General features: G+C 59.1%; 1 protein-coding gene across 1 annotated transcript; it reads right to left on the reverse strand.

Annotated features, from left to right (window-relative positions):
- Window positions 1-6: 6 nt before the first annotated feature.
- LOC104857265 (leukocyte immunoglobulin-like receptor subfamily B member 5) lies at window positions 7-14,194 on the reverse strand. Its single transcript, XM_033766043.1, has 13 exons — window positions 14,037-14,194; window positions 13,885-13,920; window positions 11,598-11,882; window positions 10,853-11,227; window positions 5,561-5,644; window positions 5,461-5,502; window positions 5,309-5,344; window positions 3,154-3,438; window positions 2,499-2,783; window positions 628-738; window positions 515-548; window positions 390-427; window positions 7-228 (listed from the first exon to the last, which is right to left on the reverse strand). The coding sequence occupies exons 1-13, from the start codon at window positions 14,068-14,070 to the stop codon at window positions 77-79; spliced, it is 1,797 nt and encodes a 598-aa protein (XP_033621934.1). The 5' UTR covers window positions 14,071-14,194; the 3' UTR covers window positions 7-76.
- Window positions 14,195-17,168: the final 2,974 nt, after the last annotated feature.

The raw sequence follows: 17,168 nt of genomic DNA on the forward strand, positions 1-17,168 counted from the left end.
CACGGCTCCCCGGGCTCCGGGGAGCGGAACAGGCCTGCGCTCTCCCTGAGCCCCTGAGGCCACAGCTGGGCGTAGGTCACCGCCCCGGGGTCCTCCTCCGCCTCGGGGACCTGCCAGACAGAGACAGAGCGTGGGCCAGAGCCTGGTGGGGCTGGCGGGGAAGCGGCTGGAAGGCGCTGCTCACCTGTGCGTCCCTCTGTCCATCCCCCTCAGGCTCCAAGTCACCGTCTGCAAGGAAAGATGGGTGGGCGTTCGGCCCCCGGCGTCCAAGCATCCGGCAGAGCCAGCACAGCAAGCTGGCCCCGTCCGTGCTCCTCTCTGCTGTCCCTGACGCCTCCTGCCCACCCGGAAGCTCCCGTTCCCCATTTCCGTGGCCGCTCAGGCCCTACCGTTATTCACTCCCTGGATCTGCACACTTGGGCTGGAGCTGAGGGAAAGAAGACACAAAGGTCAAGGTAGGTCCAAGAAATAGAAACCCTGGGATGTAAAATGTGGGTGCACACATCTGCCGTACCTCCTTTGGCTCCTCGTCCTGCCCTGAGCAGCCCCTACAGCGAGAGACAGCGATAAGCCTCTGCTGCCCGCCCACCCCGCAGCCTCCAGATGGACCCTGCACCCAGGACCTACTGCGTTTGGCCTGACGCCGGCAGAGGCAGAGGAGGAGGAGCAGGAGCAGGACAAGGAGAAGGAAGGCGGCGGCGGCAGCGGCGATCACAGTCACAGTGGGACCGGCTGGACCTGGGGGTGAAAAGGATAGGGAGCTGCTTTTGAGCCCCGGCAGATTAATCCAAGGAAACATCTTGCACCAAGGAAGATGTGGGAAACTGTACCAAACCTGTCCAGCCAGAAGAATCGGGCAACAGATGGGCAAGTCATCACCCATTGGTGAATTCCATGAAGGGATAAGAGCACCAACAGGGAAGATTTGCACGCAGCTCAGAGGTGAGAGGCAAAGGTGAAAGGCCTGGGGAGCACAGTGCTTCCTGAAGGAGATATGGACCTCGGGGGCCGATCCCAACAGGACCTGGAGCTCACAGAGTCCCAGCACAGCAGGGCTGCAAAGGGATTGGCAGGCAGTGCGTGGCGGGCTGCTTTAGGGTCGGGTTCACACACTGAAGGGAAATAGATCCAACACACAGGCGCAAAACTGCGTGGGTTCTCTGCTGTGAGAAACCAAAAGGGTGAAGAAGGACCACTGAGGCCATCCTGGGGATCCCGCCAGGACTCTTCCTGCATTCTCCACTGTCCCCACAGCCATACAGACGCCGCTATGGTCACAGCATCGTCCCACGAGGGAGCAGGGAACCCGAAGACACAGACTCATCCGGAATGAAGGACCCTGAATTTTCCTGTCACAACGGCTGCTGGTGCTCTGGGCCACACCTCAGAGTCCACTTCTGTCCTTCCAGGCGTCCAGCAGCACAGCTCCCAGCACGAACAGGACGAGCACAGCCAGGCTCAGGCGGATGACGTTCTCCATCTGAGATCTGGGGCTGAAAGAAACCACCCAGCATGGAACCAAGGACTCAGGCCTTGTCCCGGATACGAAGATCGCACCCCGAGCAAGCTCCCCAAGCCACGTGGAGACCTGAGAGGGCTCACGTGACCCTGCCCCTGAACCCCACGGCCAGCACCCTCAGACTGCAGGAGCTCAGCGCACAAGAGTGACGCGGCCTTTGGGGGACTCTCCTTTTTGAGACGTCCATCCCTCAATGGCGGTGGAAGAGCTGAGTGGAGGTGCGGACTGGGTCCTGAGTGCATGTCACATGTGCCACTGCAGAAAGAGCGCTGAGGTGCTCACGATGGGCCGAGCAGATCAACGGCCGTCATCAGACGTGTGAATGAGCTCAGACCTCCCAACACTCTGCTCCCCTACCTGGGCCATGTGCTCGCCCTTGGCCCTGAGAAGCCGCAGTTGTGTGGAAAAGCTGAGGAGGCAGAGCTCACACCCACCACCAAGGCTGGAGCTCTCCCCTGTCACATGAGCCCATAGGACCATGGCCACAGTGCATCCTGGGGATCCCGCCAGGACTCTTCCTGCATTCTCCACTGTCCCCACAGCCATACAGACGCCGCTGTGGTCACAGCATCGTCCCACGAGGGAGCAGGGAACCCGAAGACACAGACTCATCCGGAATGAAGGACCCTGAATTTTCCTGTCACAACAGCTGCTGGTGCTCCTGCTGTCTCCCACACACAGAGGGGCTGTGGGAGGGGCCCGCGGGGACACAGGCAGCAGCTGAGGGGTAATCACCGCTCACCCAGGCCCTTCCTGTGACAGGGTAGAGAGAGCTCTGCCCCAAAACAACTCACTTACACCGGGCACAAACTGCGGTGAGCACAGAGGCTCAGGGTCTGAGCCCACGGTAGGGGATCGGAGAGGACAACGGAACAGGGCCCAGACTAACAGCAGCAGCGGTCACAACGTGCAGAGTCCGCCCGAGACGCCCGCCTGACACACCCAGACACGGCCCTGAACACACGGGGCAGCCACTCACATGTGACAGAGAGCACAAGGGGCTCACTGGGCTCGGAGCACTGCTGCGGGCTGTAATGAGGACAGCCACAGCACGTGTAGGTCCCCGCCTGGTCCGGACTCACAGGGGAGATGAGGAATGAGCTGTGGTCCTGGCGTGAACAGCCCTGGGGGGAGGAAGCTCCGCCCCTGCACAGGATGTAGGTGTCGTAGGGGTGCAGAGAACGACACAGGAGAGTCACGTTTCCTCCTGAGGCCACCTGGGGGCCTGGTGCGGCAGTCAGGGAGGGTTTGTCCTTGAAGAGGCCTGGAAGGCAATGGAGGCTGTTACTAAAATCACTATTAAAATGCCCAACCTTTCCCATCACGGCCTGAGAGCGAGCGCGCAGAAGCTGAGGAGAAATCCACACCACCCGGACGTGTAGGGATCAAAAGGACAAAAACCAAACTCCCTCCTCTCTGATCTCCCGGGAACCAGGACCAGAGAGGAGCAGGAGTCTGTCCCACGAGGGCCTCCTGGGGCCCAGCTGCCTCTCTGAGGGAGCAGGGACCACAGTCAGCACAGAGGGAGGTGGGGGCCCGACAGCGGGCAGACGCAGGCCCGGCCCTGTGGTGGGCACCTCGGGTCCAGCGAGGTGGCAGCAGAGAGCCAGGCGGGCAGGTCCCTGGGTCCTCACCTGTCACCACCAGCTCCAGGGACTCCGTGCGTCCTGACCAGAGGTGCCGCTTCCAGTAATGACAGGAGTAAGTCCCTGCCATGTTCTGTGTCACTTTGTGCAGGGAGAAGGCCAGCGCCACCTGAGTTCCCACAAGGGTTCTTTCATACCATGTTTCTCTGGGTTCTGACTGAAGTAGACGCAATGCAGTCACCCCGGGAGGGACCCTGCAGAAGATGCTCACAGAACTACCCAGGGGAATCACAGCTCCGGGCACTGCCCAGATGCCGGGCTGGGAGGGTGAGCCTGGAGAGACACAGAAGAGGAAATCCAGGCACTGAGGTCGGGAGAGTTCCCGTCCTCACACCAAGGTCTCTGAGCCGCGCACACTGTGTCTGGGGCACCGAGCCCAGGATCTGAGCCACCGTCCACCCTGACACGGGGCATGGCGGGACAGGACAGGGCACACTTAGGAGACCTGAAGATCCTTCACCACGTGACACCACCCTACTGTGCCATGAGACCCGACTGGGCTTCCAGGAGCGCACGTGTCAGTTTCCCTGCACAAACTGTCCCTGTCCACGGCTGATTCCCATCACCACCAGACTGCTGAGCTTCGCAGGGTCTCTGCGCTGAGCCTGCAGCCTGTGTCCCCACGGGACGTATGCACGCACGCTCCCGGTCTGCCAAACAGCGGTCTCTGCGCCTGCCTGTCGCCTGCCTGTCGCCTCGCTGGGTGTTCATCTCCCCACTTGTATCGATCACGGGTCCCTCGTCTGCCTAGCACCTGTCACTGCACACGCACGCACACACACACACTGTCACACAAACACACACACACCCCACACTAGGTTACCCAACTCTGAATTAGTTCCTGGTAGTGAAAAGTTGTAAGGAATCCTGCGCACACTTGAGGCCCTGCGTATTCACAAAGGCCTTACCACCCTGGATGTCCCTGCGATGTGAAAATCACTGTCGCTCCTTGGCACTGCCCTGCCGGCTTCTCCACCCTGCAATGCACTTGGCACGAGTCCCCCGGCTTGCTCTTCTCATCACCTCCACTGTCCCCGCTGCCCTGGGACAGGAGGACATCGTGTCTCCTTGGAGCTTAGTGCTGGGTCTTCCTTTGTCACCTTCTCTGCATAAGCCCCGGACCATCCCTCGCCCTGGCATCCTGTTTAAATGTGTCTGTCTCCTCTGTGCTGTGCTCTGTGCCCGGCCTGGGGGGCTCTGCTGCCGCTCACAGAGACTGGGGAGCACGGAGCAGGGTCCTCCCGGCTCTGTGGCCCTGACTGCTCCTCGCCTCGCGCTCACGCACCCCCAGTGCTGCACACTCTGCCCACGGCCTGGCCCCGGCGGCGGCGGCAGCTTCTCCCCCACACGGTGTCCCCCACGGCTCCAGCCAGGCCCGTGCAAGCCTATCTCCCCAGCACCAGGAATCCCCCGCTGCCACAGGGTCCCGCCCGTCCACCGGCTCATTTCTCCTGAGCCTCCGCCTCCTCTAGCACCGCTCCTGTGGACGTGACCCGGGGTGTTCATGTCCACGTCTCTCCAGGGCCTGCCCGGCTCACATAGCAGTGCTGGGGTCCGGGCCCCATGTTCCTGCACTAAGGGGAATGAACTTTGCTCTTGCGGGAGGAGAACGTGCACATCTCTACACAGAGAGCGTCAAAGGCTGCCTGCCTGCGTGGGAATCCGGTGGGCATCCGGCTCGTGACGCACTGAGGGCGCACGGCACTGCCTCCCGCACTGGCTGCCCTTCTCCGCCCAGAAGCACCGCGGTGTTCTGCTATTGCTAAAGCAGGAACTGGGCGACTAAAGCACATGATGGGTTGCGGAGAAGGTCACGGAGCGGACACACCGAGGGCTGCCGTGAGCTTCCCGTCTGTCTCCTGAATGCGTGAGCATCCCGTGAGCTGCAGCCTCCTTCCAACAGTGAGGAGGGCTCCCTCAGGGGACCGGGCCCTGTGTGAGGGTCTCCATTCTGCAGCCTGCACCCCATGTCCAGCTCACCTGTGCTTCCCGTGGGCGCTGTGGTGACTTACGAAGGAACAGTGTGGCCCACAGGGCAGGGCAGGTCTCGGCCGCCTCCTCCGGGTCAGCTCAAGACCTCGGGCTCCTCCCACCCCGGCCCAGCCTCAAGCAGAGCCCCAGGACTGAAGGGAGGGGAACTCACCGCTGTGGGCCCAGAGCCCCCGGTCCAGAGCTGACACTGAAACACAGAGACCTGGTGAGAGGCATCCGCCTGGGACCCAGGGACCCCGGGACCCCAACCCTGGGCTCATCTTCCCCCCTCCCGCCACCCTCCTCGCTCCCCTCAGTGCTCACCAAGTCCGAGCAGCAGAGCCATCCCAGGGGGCATGGCGCCTCCTCAGCAGGTCCACAGCGCTCCGCTCCGCTGGCGGTCACACCGGCCAAGGGGACTCACCGGGACGGGATGTGGCATGGCGCCCCCTCAGCAGGTCCACAGCGCTCCGCTCCGCTCCGCTGGCGGTCACACCGGCCAAGGGGACTCACCGGGACGGGATGGGCGGCCTGGGCCCGACTCCGGGTCACAGGGCGATGACACCGGCTGCCGGGCAGGAAGGGAGCTGCTCTTGCACAATGCTGAGCCCTGCCCCTAACCCCCTCCGCATCTCTGCTGAGTTTACTTCCTCTGTACGTTTCCTGCTCTGGGTTTCCAGGCCACATGTGCTGGGAAGCGTGTGTAGCGCTCTCCTCTGGGGTCTCCACATCTCCTCTGTGAGAGCTGAAGGCTGAGCTCCCTCTGAGGCATCTATGCCAAGTCTGGCTGGGTAGTCTCCGGGCAGGATCCGACCCTGCGGAGAGGGAGGAGGAAAGGGGGCAGAGAAGAGGCCCGGGGGCAGCGATCAGCAGCAGACGGCGAGGCTGCGCAGGAAGCCAGGGCGCAGGGGACAGCACTGTATCACACACCTAGAATTTGGTAAGAGGTGAGCTCTTCTGTGTTCTTACGAACATGAAACAGCGATGAGCTTAGAGGAGGTGTGGGAGGAACCTGGGAGTCGGGAAGGTGCTAGAAGGTGCAGTGCAGCGGCTGCGGCTGCCCACGAAGAGGCGCTCAGCTCTGTCACCCACGCCCCGCGTTCCTCGCCGGGACGCTCACCTCCGGGCCTTGGGAATGGACGCCCATTGCCATCGAACCCACGGGTCTCCAACGTCTTGAGTACTTGCTCTCTAACAAAGGCCTCTTTTGAACTTTCTGTTCTCTACTTCTCTATAAGTGTTTGTGATGCTTCAGATTTCTTGCACAACAAAGGACTTCATAGATTGTTTTTGTCTTGTCACACGCACTTCTGTGTGATTAACCATAAATTTTTCTCACTTATTTTATTACTACATACTTGAAATTCATATCAACACAGGCATCATGGAGGATTCACACCTGTGCAAAATACCTGCTGGAGTTCCTTTCCTCGTTCTTCTCCCCTCCTCCTTTGCAGCAGTTTTCTCTCCATTTCCCCCATTCTCCTTTTGCCTCTTGCCCTCCCTTGGTTCCTCTCCCAGATGAACAGTTCCTTCCAACTTCCCAGTACCTGTCCTCCATCATGCTTTTTATCCACCCTGTGGGTTTCCATGCAAGAGAAACAATGCAGTCTTAAACCTGTGTGTCCGAGTAGTTTCACTGAAGATTACAGTTACAAATTTCATTTCACCGTAAAGCGTAAAATGCCGCTTCTCAACTGCACCAGGGATGTGTTTCCTAACATAATGGATGCCCCGTCTCCTCCACGACAGTTCATTCAACTTGGTGGAGTTGTTTTCTCCCTTGGGAAGGTTTCCCTGGCTAAAAGGAAGAGCTCAAATGCAGAGAAGGCACCAGCCCTCTCTGCCACCCTCGGCCTCCTTCATGAACGGGGTCTGCGATGGACACTCACAGTCACGCGGTGCAGGAACCAGGGGAAGCTCACAGAGCGGTGAGCGCCGAGCCCGGAGATGGCTGTTCAAGCAGATTCAGGTCCCTGCTCTGCCCGCAAAGCCTGCCTCTCCCAGGCTTTGCACCAAATACTACGCAAAGAGGACAAAATCCAAAGCAGCACATGCAGGCGAGATTTAACACACAGGGCCTGAAGGTGGAATCCCAAAACAGACAAAAAGGAAGATGGTTCAAAATGCGAGCTTACAGGAGCCTCCAGACAGCTTGTGGGGCGGCACAGCCCAATCTCAAGTGTGGTTTTGGTCACGTGGGAAGTGACTTCACCTGTACCTAAGCAGGAAGCAGAACAGGCACCTCTACTGGTCCCCTGAGGCCTTCTGAGAACAGGGATTGAGAGGCCGGAGCTGTCCGGGCTGCTGGTGCTGCAAGAGGCCTTGGAGCAGTACGCTGATCCTGAGGAAGACCCCACAGCACCCCGGTCTGCTGATGGCCTGCAGGTGTGCTCTCCTGAGCCCCTGCGGACGCGGAGCTGCTCTGACAGGGTAACTGCAGAGGTGAAGGCGTGTTCTGCCTCATCCCAAAGGGAGAGAAAACCACTGCAGACTGCCGGTCCTAAGCTCCCTCAGCTCATCCTCTGGATCCATCTCTTCCTCTGCAGCAAGGATTTTGTGATCGCACTGCAGACACATCCATCTGGGGCCCTTCGGGCTTGTTGGTGACCTTTGCAGTCACCGTCCCTGAGCCCTCACTCGGCAGCGTTGCTGTGATCTATGTCCCTAACTAGGAACACATCGTTCGCACTTTCCTGGAGCACCCGCAGCACAGGGGGAGGCAGACTCCTAGCAGATCACACAGGCGGTCCTAAGGGGTAGGGTTTCATCCCCGGTGTGAGGTTCTTAGGTTCAAGCAGGACTCAGCGCTCTCTGAGAGCAGTGACCTCCACTCTAGGCCACAGGCCCGCATGGCTGGGTGCCACTAGATTTCAGGCAGTGAGCGGCACTGGGAGCCAGGCGTCTTCTCTTTCTGCAAGAGTCCGAGACCCTCAGATGAGCACCCAGCCCTAGCACAGTTGGCCACACAGCCCAGAGCAGGAGCACAGGTTTGGAGAGCTGTGAGCTACGCTGCTCAGTCGCCACAGAGTGGCCAGTGGGTCAGGAACCAGCGGATTTGAGAAGGAAGGCAGGGACTGCAGCTGCAGAGTGGCAGGAGGGAGGCCAGGACCAGCAGGACCCCAGCGGCCCTGGCCTGTGCACACCCGGCGTGAGCTCCATGTCCTCCTGAAGGTGTCAGCAGCGAGGCGGTAGGGAGATAGGGAGTGGCCACTTCAGGGATCCTCACCCAAGAAAGGACCCCTGTGCCACAAGGACACAGCCCTCACAGCGCCCCAGGCCTGCGCTCAGCTCAGCACCAGGCTACACCTCGGTCAAGCCTCCTGCTTGTCCTCACAAAAAGCACCACCCCGGCTGCTGGGGCCTCCTGGACCCGGTGCCTTCTGGCTGCAGACGAGCTCAGAGCTGCCACATGCTGGCTGCATCAGAAGCCACACACCAAGAGCCTCGCGTGTGCTCCTGGCCCGGGAACCTGCAGCTGCTGCTCCGGGTGCCAAGGACACCGTGGGCGACTGCAGTCCACCTGGGGACCACACCGACGCTAAGACACAGAGGCTCGTCCCCACCCACAAGCCCAGGACCCTGGCTACACCTCAGGGCGAAGGCCGGAGCTGCTGCTACCACTCGCTGCTGCCTCTTCAAGGGCACAGGGAGAAAATCACTGCAGCGGCACAAGGGACCCAGGGGTAGCAACACCGCAGACGTCAGAGCTGCGTCTGCTCAGGGCTCCAGCTGCCGCGGGAGGACACAGGTGAACCCACAGGGCCAGGGCTGGAGCTGGCCCCAGCCAGAGTGCGCACTGCAGTGGCCGCAGGGGGCTCACAATGCCGGTTCACAGAGGACTGTGGACTCAGTCCCTCTACTTCCGCCTCATCCTCCCCCATGGGAGCGCAGAATGTTTCCAACAAGATGAGGGAGAAACAGAGGCACGGCCCCCTGCTCCCCAAGCCCTCTGGCCTGAGAGCTGCGTCCCGGTCCCCAGCCCATCATCGGCACAGGCGGCTGCCCTTGCTGCAGGAATCCAGCTCCACTCCTTCCACCAACGCCTGGGCTTCCAGGGCTCAGGCCCAGCCTGGGCATGGCTTCCGGGCTGTGTTGCTGGGAAGCCCAGGCGGAGGCAGCCTTGGGCCTCTGGCGCCCAGACACCAAGAGGGAAAGAGGGGCCGGGCTCTTGGGGACAGCCAACGTCACCCCCGATAAGGACAAGCCTGCACCGAAGCATTTACCTTTGAGGTTCTGCTCTGAAAACAGAACTCTCAATTGCTGAGAAGAAGCCAGCAGGGGCATAAAATCGGCTCTCCTCTCACCAGATAATTGAAACAAAGAGAGGGGCTGTGCTCCCCGGGCTTGGAGGGGAGAAATGCAGTAAAGGAAGGGATCAGAGGGAGGCCTGGGAGCTGCAAGGAGGAAGAGGAGGAGGAGGAGGGAAACACCCAGCGCAGGCAGAGGGAGAGGCAGACCTCAGACGGTGCGGTCAGAGGGCGGCGGCACAGTGGGAGTGAGGCCCTCCATGGCGGGGGTCCCCCCACAGACAGCACGTCTAGTACTGAAGCCGGAGCAGCGTGGGGGGCGCCGCGCCATCCCCCACAGCGGGCAGGGCAGGTGCTTCTCAGCCTCGAGTCTCCTGAAGCAGCGATTCCGGAGGACCCTGAGCCGGGTGCTGCTCTCCACCTGGAGCTCGCGGGCCACACCTCAGAGTCCACTTCTGTCCTTCCAGGCGTCCAGCAGCACAGCTCCCAGCACGAACAGGACGAGCACAGCCAGGCTCAGGCGGATGACGTTCTCCATCTGAGATCTGGGGCTGAAAGAAACCACCCAGCATGGAACCAAGGACTCAGGCCTTGTCCCGGATACGAAGATCGCACCCCGAGCAAGCTCCCCAAGCCACGTGGAGACCTGAGAGGGCTCACGTGACCCTGCCCCTGAACCCCACGGCCAGCACCCTCAGACTGCAGGAGCTCAGCGCACAAGAGTGACGCGGCCTTTGGGGGACTCTCCTTTTTGAGACGTCCATCCCTCAATGGCGGTGGAAGAGCTGAGTGGAGGTGCGGACTGGGTCCTGAGTGCATGTCACATGTGCCACTGCAGAAAGAGCGCTGAGGTGCTCACGATGGGCCGAGCAGATCAACGGCCGTCATCAGACGTGTGAATGAGCTCAGACCTCCCAACACTCTGCTCCCCTACCTGGGCCATGTGCTCGCCCTTGGCCCTGAGAAGCCGCAGTTGTGTGGAAAAGCTGAGGAGGCAGAGCTCACACCCACCACCAAGGCTGGAGCTCTCCCCTGTCACATGAGCCCATAGGACCATGGCCACAGTGCATCCTGGGGATCCCGCCAGGACTCTTCCTGCATTCTCCACTGTCCCCACAGCCATACAGACGCCGCTGTGGTCACAGCATCGTCCCACGAGGGAGCAGGGAACCCGAAGACACAGACTCATCCGGAATGAAGGACCCTGAATTTTCCTGTCACAACGGCTGCTGGTGCTCCTGCTGTCTCCCACACACAGAGGGGCTGTGGGAGGGGCCCGCGGGGACACAGGCAGCAGCTGAGGGGTAATCACCGCTCACCCAGGCCCTTCCTGTGACAGGGTAGAGAGAGCTCTGCCCCAAAACAACTCACTTACACCGGGCACAAACTGCGGTGAGCACAGAGGCTCAGGGTCTGAGCCCACGGTAGGGGATCGGAGAGGACAACGGAACAGGGCCCAGACTAACAGCAGCAGCGGTCACAACGTGCAGAGTCCGCCCGAGACGCCCGCCTGACACACCCAGACACGGCCCTGAACACACGGGGCAGCCACTCACATGTGACAGAGAGCACAAGGGGCTCACTGGGCTCGGAGCACTGCTGCGGGCTGTAATGAGGACAGCCACAGCACGTGTAGGTCCCCGCCTGGTCCGGACTCACAGGGGAGATGAGGAATGAGCTGTGGTCCTGGCGTGAACAGCCCTGGGGGGAGGAAGCTCCGCCCCTGCACAGGATGTAGGTGTCGTAGGGGTGCAGAGAACGACACAGGAGAGTCACGTTTCCTCCTGAGGCCACCTGGGGGCCTGGTGCGGCAGTCAGGGAGGGTTTGTCCTTGAAGAGGCCTGGAAGGCAATGGAGGCTGTTACTAAAATCACTATTAAAATGCCCAACCTTTCCCATCACGGCCTGAGAGCGAGCGCGCAGAAGCTGAGGAGAAATCCACACCACCCGGACGTGTAGGGATCAAAAGGACAAAAACCAAACTCCCTCCTCTCTGATCTCCCGGGAACCAGGACCAGAGAGGAGCAGGAGTCTGTCCCACGAGGGCCTCCTGGGGCCCAGCTGCCTCTCTGAGGGAGCAGGGACCACAGTCAGCACAGAGGGAGGTGGGGGCCCGACAGCGGGCAGACGCAGGCCCGGCCCTGTGGTGGGCACCTCGGGTCCAGCGAGGTGGCAGCAGAGAGCCAGGCGGGCAGGTCCCTGGGTCCTCACCTGTCACCACCAGCTCCAGGGACTCCGTGCGTCCTGACCAGAGGTGCCGCTTCCAGTAATGACAGGAGTAAGTCCCTGCCATGTTCTGTGTCACTTTGTGCAGGGAGAAGGCCAGCGCCACCTGAGTTCCCACAAGGGTTCTTTCATACCATGTTTCTCTGGGTTCTGACTGAAGTAGACGCAATGCAGTCACCCCGGGAGGGACCCTGCAGAAGATGCTCACAGAACTACCCAGGGGAATCACAGCTCCGGGCACTGCCCAGATGCCGGGCTGGGAGGGTGAGCCTGGAGAGACACAGAAGAGGAAATCCAGGCACTGAGGTCGGGAGAGTTCCCGTCCTCACACCAAGGTCTCTGAGCCGCGCACACTGTGTCTGGGGCACCGAGCCCAGGATCTGAGCCACCGTCCACCCTGACACGGGGCATGGCGGGACAGGACAGGGCACACTTAGGAGACCTGAAGATCCTTCACCACGTGACACCACCCTACTGTGCCATGAGACCCGACTGGGCTTCCAGGAGCGCACGTGTCAGTTTCCCTGCACAAACTGTCCCTGTCCACGGCTGATTCCCATCACCACCAGACTGCTGAGCTTCGCAGGGTCTCTGCGCTGAGCCTGCAGCCTGTGTCCCCACGGGACGGATGCACGCACGCTCCCGGTCTGCCAAACAGCGGTCTCTGCGCCTGCCTGTCGCCTGCCTGTCGCCTCGCTGGGTGTTCATCTCCCCACTTGTATCGATCACGGGTCCCTCGTCTGCCTAGCACCTGTCACTGCACACGCACGCACACACACACACTGTCACACAAACACACACACACCCCACACTAGGTTACCCAACTCTGAATTAGTTCCTGGTAGTGAAAAGTTGTAAGGAATCCTGCGCACACTTGAGGCCCTGCGTATTCACAAAGGCCTTACCACCCTGGATGTCCCTGCGATGTGAAAATCACTGTCGCTCCTTGGCACTGCCCTGCCGGCTTCTCCACCCTGCAATGCACTTGGCACGAGTCCCCCGGCTTGCTCTTCTCATCACCTCCACTGTCCCCGCTGCCCTGGGACAGGAGGACATCGTGTCTCCTTGGAGCTTAGTGCTGGGTCTTCCTTTGTCACCTTCTCTGCATAAGCCCCGGACCATCCCTCGCCCTGGCATCCTGTTTAAATGTGTCTGTCTCCTCTGTGCTGTGCTCTGTGCCCGGCCTGGGGGGCTCTGCTGCCGCTCACAGAGACTGGGGAGCACGGAGCAGGGTCCTCCCGGCTCTGTGGCCCTGACTGCTCCTCGCCTCGCGCTCACGCACCCCCAGTGCTGCACACTCTGCCCACGGCCTGGCCCCGGCGGCGGCGGCGGCAGCTTCTCCCCCACACGGTGTCCCCCACGGCTCCAGCCCCTCCCCTCAGGACACAATACCAACACCTCACTAAGTACAATGGTGACCCCTGCGTCTGCCCCAGCACATGCCCGGTGCCTTCCCAAACTGCATACTTCCCCTCAGCACCCTCTTCCTCATAACACATCCAATCTGTGAATGATTCACTGTGTTCATATTTCTTTCCTTCAGTTAGGGGCCAAGAGGGTTTCTGGATGTCTGCATCACACACGGCAATTTTGGGGTCACAGGCGGGACCCATATATCTGCATTAAGTGGGAATGAACATGGCTCTCTTGAGAGCAAGGAGGAGATATCAAAGTCATAGTAAACTGCGCTGAAAACACTGCCTGGCCACGTGGAAATAGGAGTGCAGTGAATATTATCAAGCAGTTTTAAGCAGAGGGGCAGGGCATTACCCCTCATGCTGGGTGGATTCCGTCCTCACGGTGGCCATTCCAGGTTATGATTTGAGGAAAAGGAGCCAGGTCTCAGAGGCAAAAGTTAAATTGAAAAAAGGACGGAAGTGACACACACTGAGGTCTACATTTTCCTTCACACCTGACTTGGACAAGAGGGCCTGACCCGAGCTGAGAGAAAGAGGCAGAAACAGCCCATGTGACAGTAGAGGTCATTCGAACAGAGAAGCCCCAGCCTGCAGAGGCGGGAGCCCTGCCACCAGTCCCAGCTCTGAGTCCACACTGCTCAGTCCAGGCCAGCCGTGCTTGCCACTGACATTGCGAGTGTCCAGGGTGATCCTGCCCCAGCACAATTCCTCAGTGCAGATGCACAGGGAACAGTGCGGCCAGCAGGGCAGGGCAGGGCTCGGCCGGCTCCTCCGGGTCAGCTCAAGACCTCGGGCTCCTCCCACCCCGGCCCAGCCTCAAGCAGAGCCCCAGGACTGAAGGGAGGGGAACTCACCGCTGTGGGCCCAGAGCCCCCGGTCCAGAGCAGACACTGAAACACAGAGACCTGGTGAGAGGCGTCCGCCTGGGACCCAGGGACCCCGGGACCCCAACCCTGGGCTCATCTTCCCCCCTCCCGCCACCCTCCTCGCTCCCCTCAGTGCTCACCAAGTCCGAGCAGCAGAGCCATCCCAGGGGGCATGGCGCCTCCTCAGCAGGTCCACAGCGCTCCGCTCCGCTGGCGGTCACACCGGCCAAGGGGACTCACCGGGACGGGATGGGCGGCCTGGGCCCGACTCCGGGTCACAGGGCGATGACACCGGCTGCCGGGCAGGAAGGGAGCTGCTCTTGCACAAGGCTGGGCTCTGCCCCTAAGTCTCCCCCGCACCTCTAGGCCGAGTCTCGGTTCCTCTGTGGGTTTCCTGCTCTGATTTTGTCACAAGGAACCAGGACCTGCACATCTCCTGTGAGAGATCTGCAGCAGGATTTACAGAGGACCAGAAAGACTGAGTCCCGTCTGGGGAATCCCGCGGAGCGGTGCAGGAGGAGTGGTCTCCAGCAGACACCAAATCTCAGAACATGGAGGAGGGAACGAGGGGCCTGGACCAGCGTCGTGCAGCATCCAGGGATCTGCACAACTCTGTCTTGAACATAACATCTGCTAAGAAGAGAACTCTCACGGTTTCATACAAATCCACCGAAGCTGTAAGGGCAGCAGAGGGAGAGGAGGAACTTTGGAGGGATGGATATGCCCTGAAGGGCAAAGAGAGCATCATTCTCCACGAGCAAAGGCACAGCTTTTCCTCTCCCAGCGACTCAACAAGCTGTCTAAAGACAAAAGCACCCTGAGACTCACTGCTCCCAGTGACGGGGCCTCGGTCCTTTAGAGTGGGAATCTGAACTGCCCCGTCGGGATGGATGGGGACCTCCGTGTTGCCCGGAAGTGTGTGAACGCGTGAGTCCTTGTGCTCCAGCAGGGTCACACGCTCCACTCACCTAGAGCCCCCTCCAGGGGACCTGACGCCTGAGAACCCCGCTGTGTCGCTCTGGGACCAAGCAGGGCGACATCCGCCGTGGACCCTGCACTCACCGTCAAAGTGTTCTTTCTCATTCTGTAGATTGTAGGTCCCTTGAGTGTTGTTTCCTTTGCCGTGCAGCAACATTTTAAGTCTGAGCCGTCAGCTCCCTTTCCCTGTAGCAGCCCCCACCATGAGCACTGTCCACGCCACCCCTCCCAACCTCCGCCCAGCCACAAGCAAAAGCAGGCAACACTGACCTCCGCGGACCACAACCACTCACCTGATGTCCCCACGACGGCCTCCTCAAGAGCACAAAGAGAGCCACCGTGGCCACAGAAGTGGTCCCAGGATCGGACACTGCCTTGGATCGTGGACCTGCAGCCCTTGGGGATTTGAGCTGGTCCCGGAAGCCACAGGAAAACCCAATTCTATTCCGTGGGTCCACACAGCCGAATGGGTGCCAGCATCAAATTTCCAAAATGATCGTGGTACTGTGTCTCTCAAATATTAAGCCAATTAAATAGAATTTTGTTATAAAAACAATAGCACAGAAATAATAAAAACAAACACTGAAACTGTTGGAGGAAGACACAGGGGAAACACATGTAGCCATAGGCACCGGCAAAGACTTCCTGACTAAAACTCCAGTAGCTCAGGAGATAACAGCGAGGTTCAAGGAATCAAGGCACCTCAGACGTCAATGCTACTGCACAGCAAGGCGATGTCCCTGAGGGGAAAACCTACGCCGTGACAGCTGCCCTTCCACTGCAGGACTAACATCTGGAGCACACGAACAGCTGGAGCATCCTCTCAAGAAATAACCCAGCTGACCGGGGATTTAGCGCCGTAGCCCACCACCTGTCTCGCAAGCACAAGGTCCCAAGTTCGATCCCCAATACAAGAAAAGTAATTTACAAGAAATAACCCAGCCAAAAATCCACGGATGATCTGAAGAGACGCTTCTCGACACAAGTGAAAGAAACCGGCACGTGCCGAAGATCACTCTGCACGCGGACAGAGCTGTACGAGAGATTTATTGCAGAGCCGCTCCGGGAAGGGAGAAGAAAAGCAGGGAGGAAGCTGGGTGGAGGGGCTTGGTTATATAGTGGGTGACGGTGCGGGTGGGCCGGGATCCTGTGGGCTGCGCGGGCAGCCGCTCGGGGGTCATTATTTGTGATCTATTCCTTACACGGACGAGCCTTGCTCGCGCGTCGGTTCTATTTATGACCGGTGACGCCTTATGTAGGAAGTGGAAACATCGGGAGGAGGGAAATTGTTTCTTAGAAAGGCGGCAGCCATGCCAAGGCACTTATTTTTACTATTGTTCTCTCACTGAGTTTATTGGTTCATTTTAGGTATACAGTACAGTTACATTCATCATTGGGATCTTGGACCTTTACAAGATCGTGGTTCTCATGTTTTCCCCCTTGCCCCTCCCCTCCCCATTTACAAACCCTTTATTTCCATTTTTCATTTTCTCATATTTTTTTCTTTTCCCTTATTACCTTTCCCCTATCCTCCCTACTTTCCCTACATCTTTAGCCCTTTTCTTCCTATTTCACATTGTCAGTTATCTCATTAGGATCTTACGTGCTATTATAGTTTTTCACACCAGAAAAACTATTTGGCATTTACACATGTGTGACCTATTTATTTCACTGAGGAGTATATCCTCAGTATGTATCCATTTTCCTATGAATGACTCCAATTTTTCATTCTTTATGGCTGAGTAATATTCCATCTTATAGAAAAACCACATCTTCTTTATCCAGTCTCCAACTGATGGGCAAATGGGCTGTTTCCAAGTTTTAGCTATTACAAACTGTGCCACTATAAACATAGGTGAGCATATATCACTGTGATATGATTCTTTTAATTCTCTTGGAAAGATGCCCAGCAGAGGGATGGCTGGGTCAAGTGGAACCTCTAGTCCCAGCTCTTTGAGGTATCTCCATATGGATTTCCACAGTGATTGCACCAGGCTCAAGGCATTTATAACAACAATTACACACAGTTGGCAAGTGTTCAGAAAAACGTGTTCCATATTTCGGCCACTAGGGAAAGGCAAATCAGAACCACTTTGAGACTTGATTTTATCCCAGGCGGCACGGTTGCCATCAAATGACAAAAACGACAACAACATGGCGGAGTTGTGCCACCTGCGTGGTCGTGGGAAGGTACACTGCCAACGCTGCAAGTCTCATCACGACGATCTCACACGGCACCAGGAGAAACTGCATTCGACACGGCCGGAGCTCGTCGTGCTTTTCCCTTCACTCGG

The sequence above is a fragment of the Fukomys damarensis genome, unplaced genomic scaffold (assembly GCF_012274545.1).
Source record: "Fukomys damarensis isolate Sample0158 unplaced genomic scaffold, DMR_v1.0_HiC HiC_scaffold_19, whole genome shotgun sequence".
Lineage (NCBI taxonomy): Eukaryota > Metazoa > Chordata > Mammalia > Rodentia > Bathyergidae > Fukomys > Fukomys damarensis.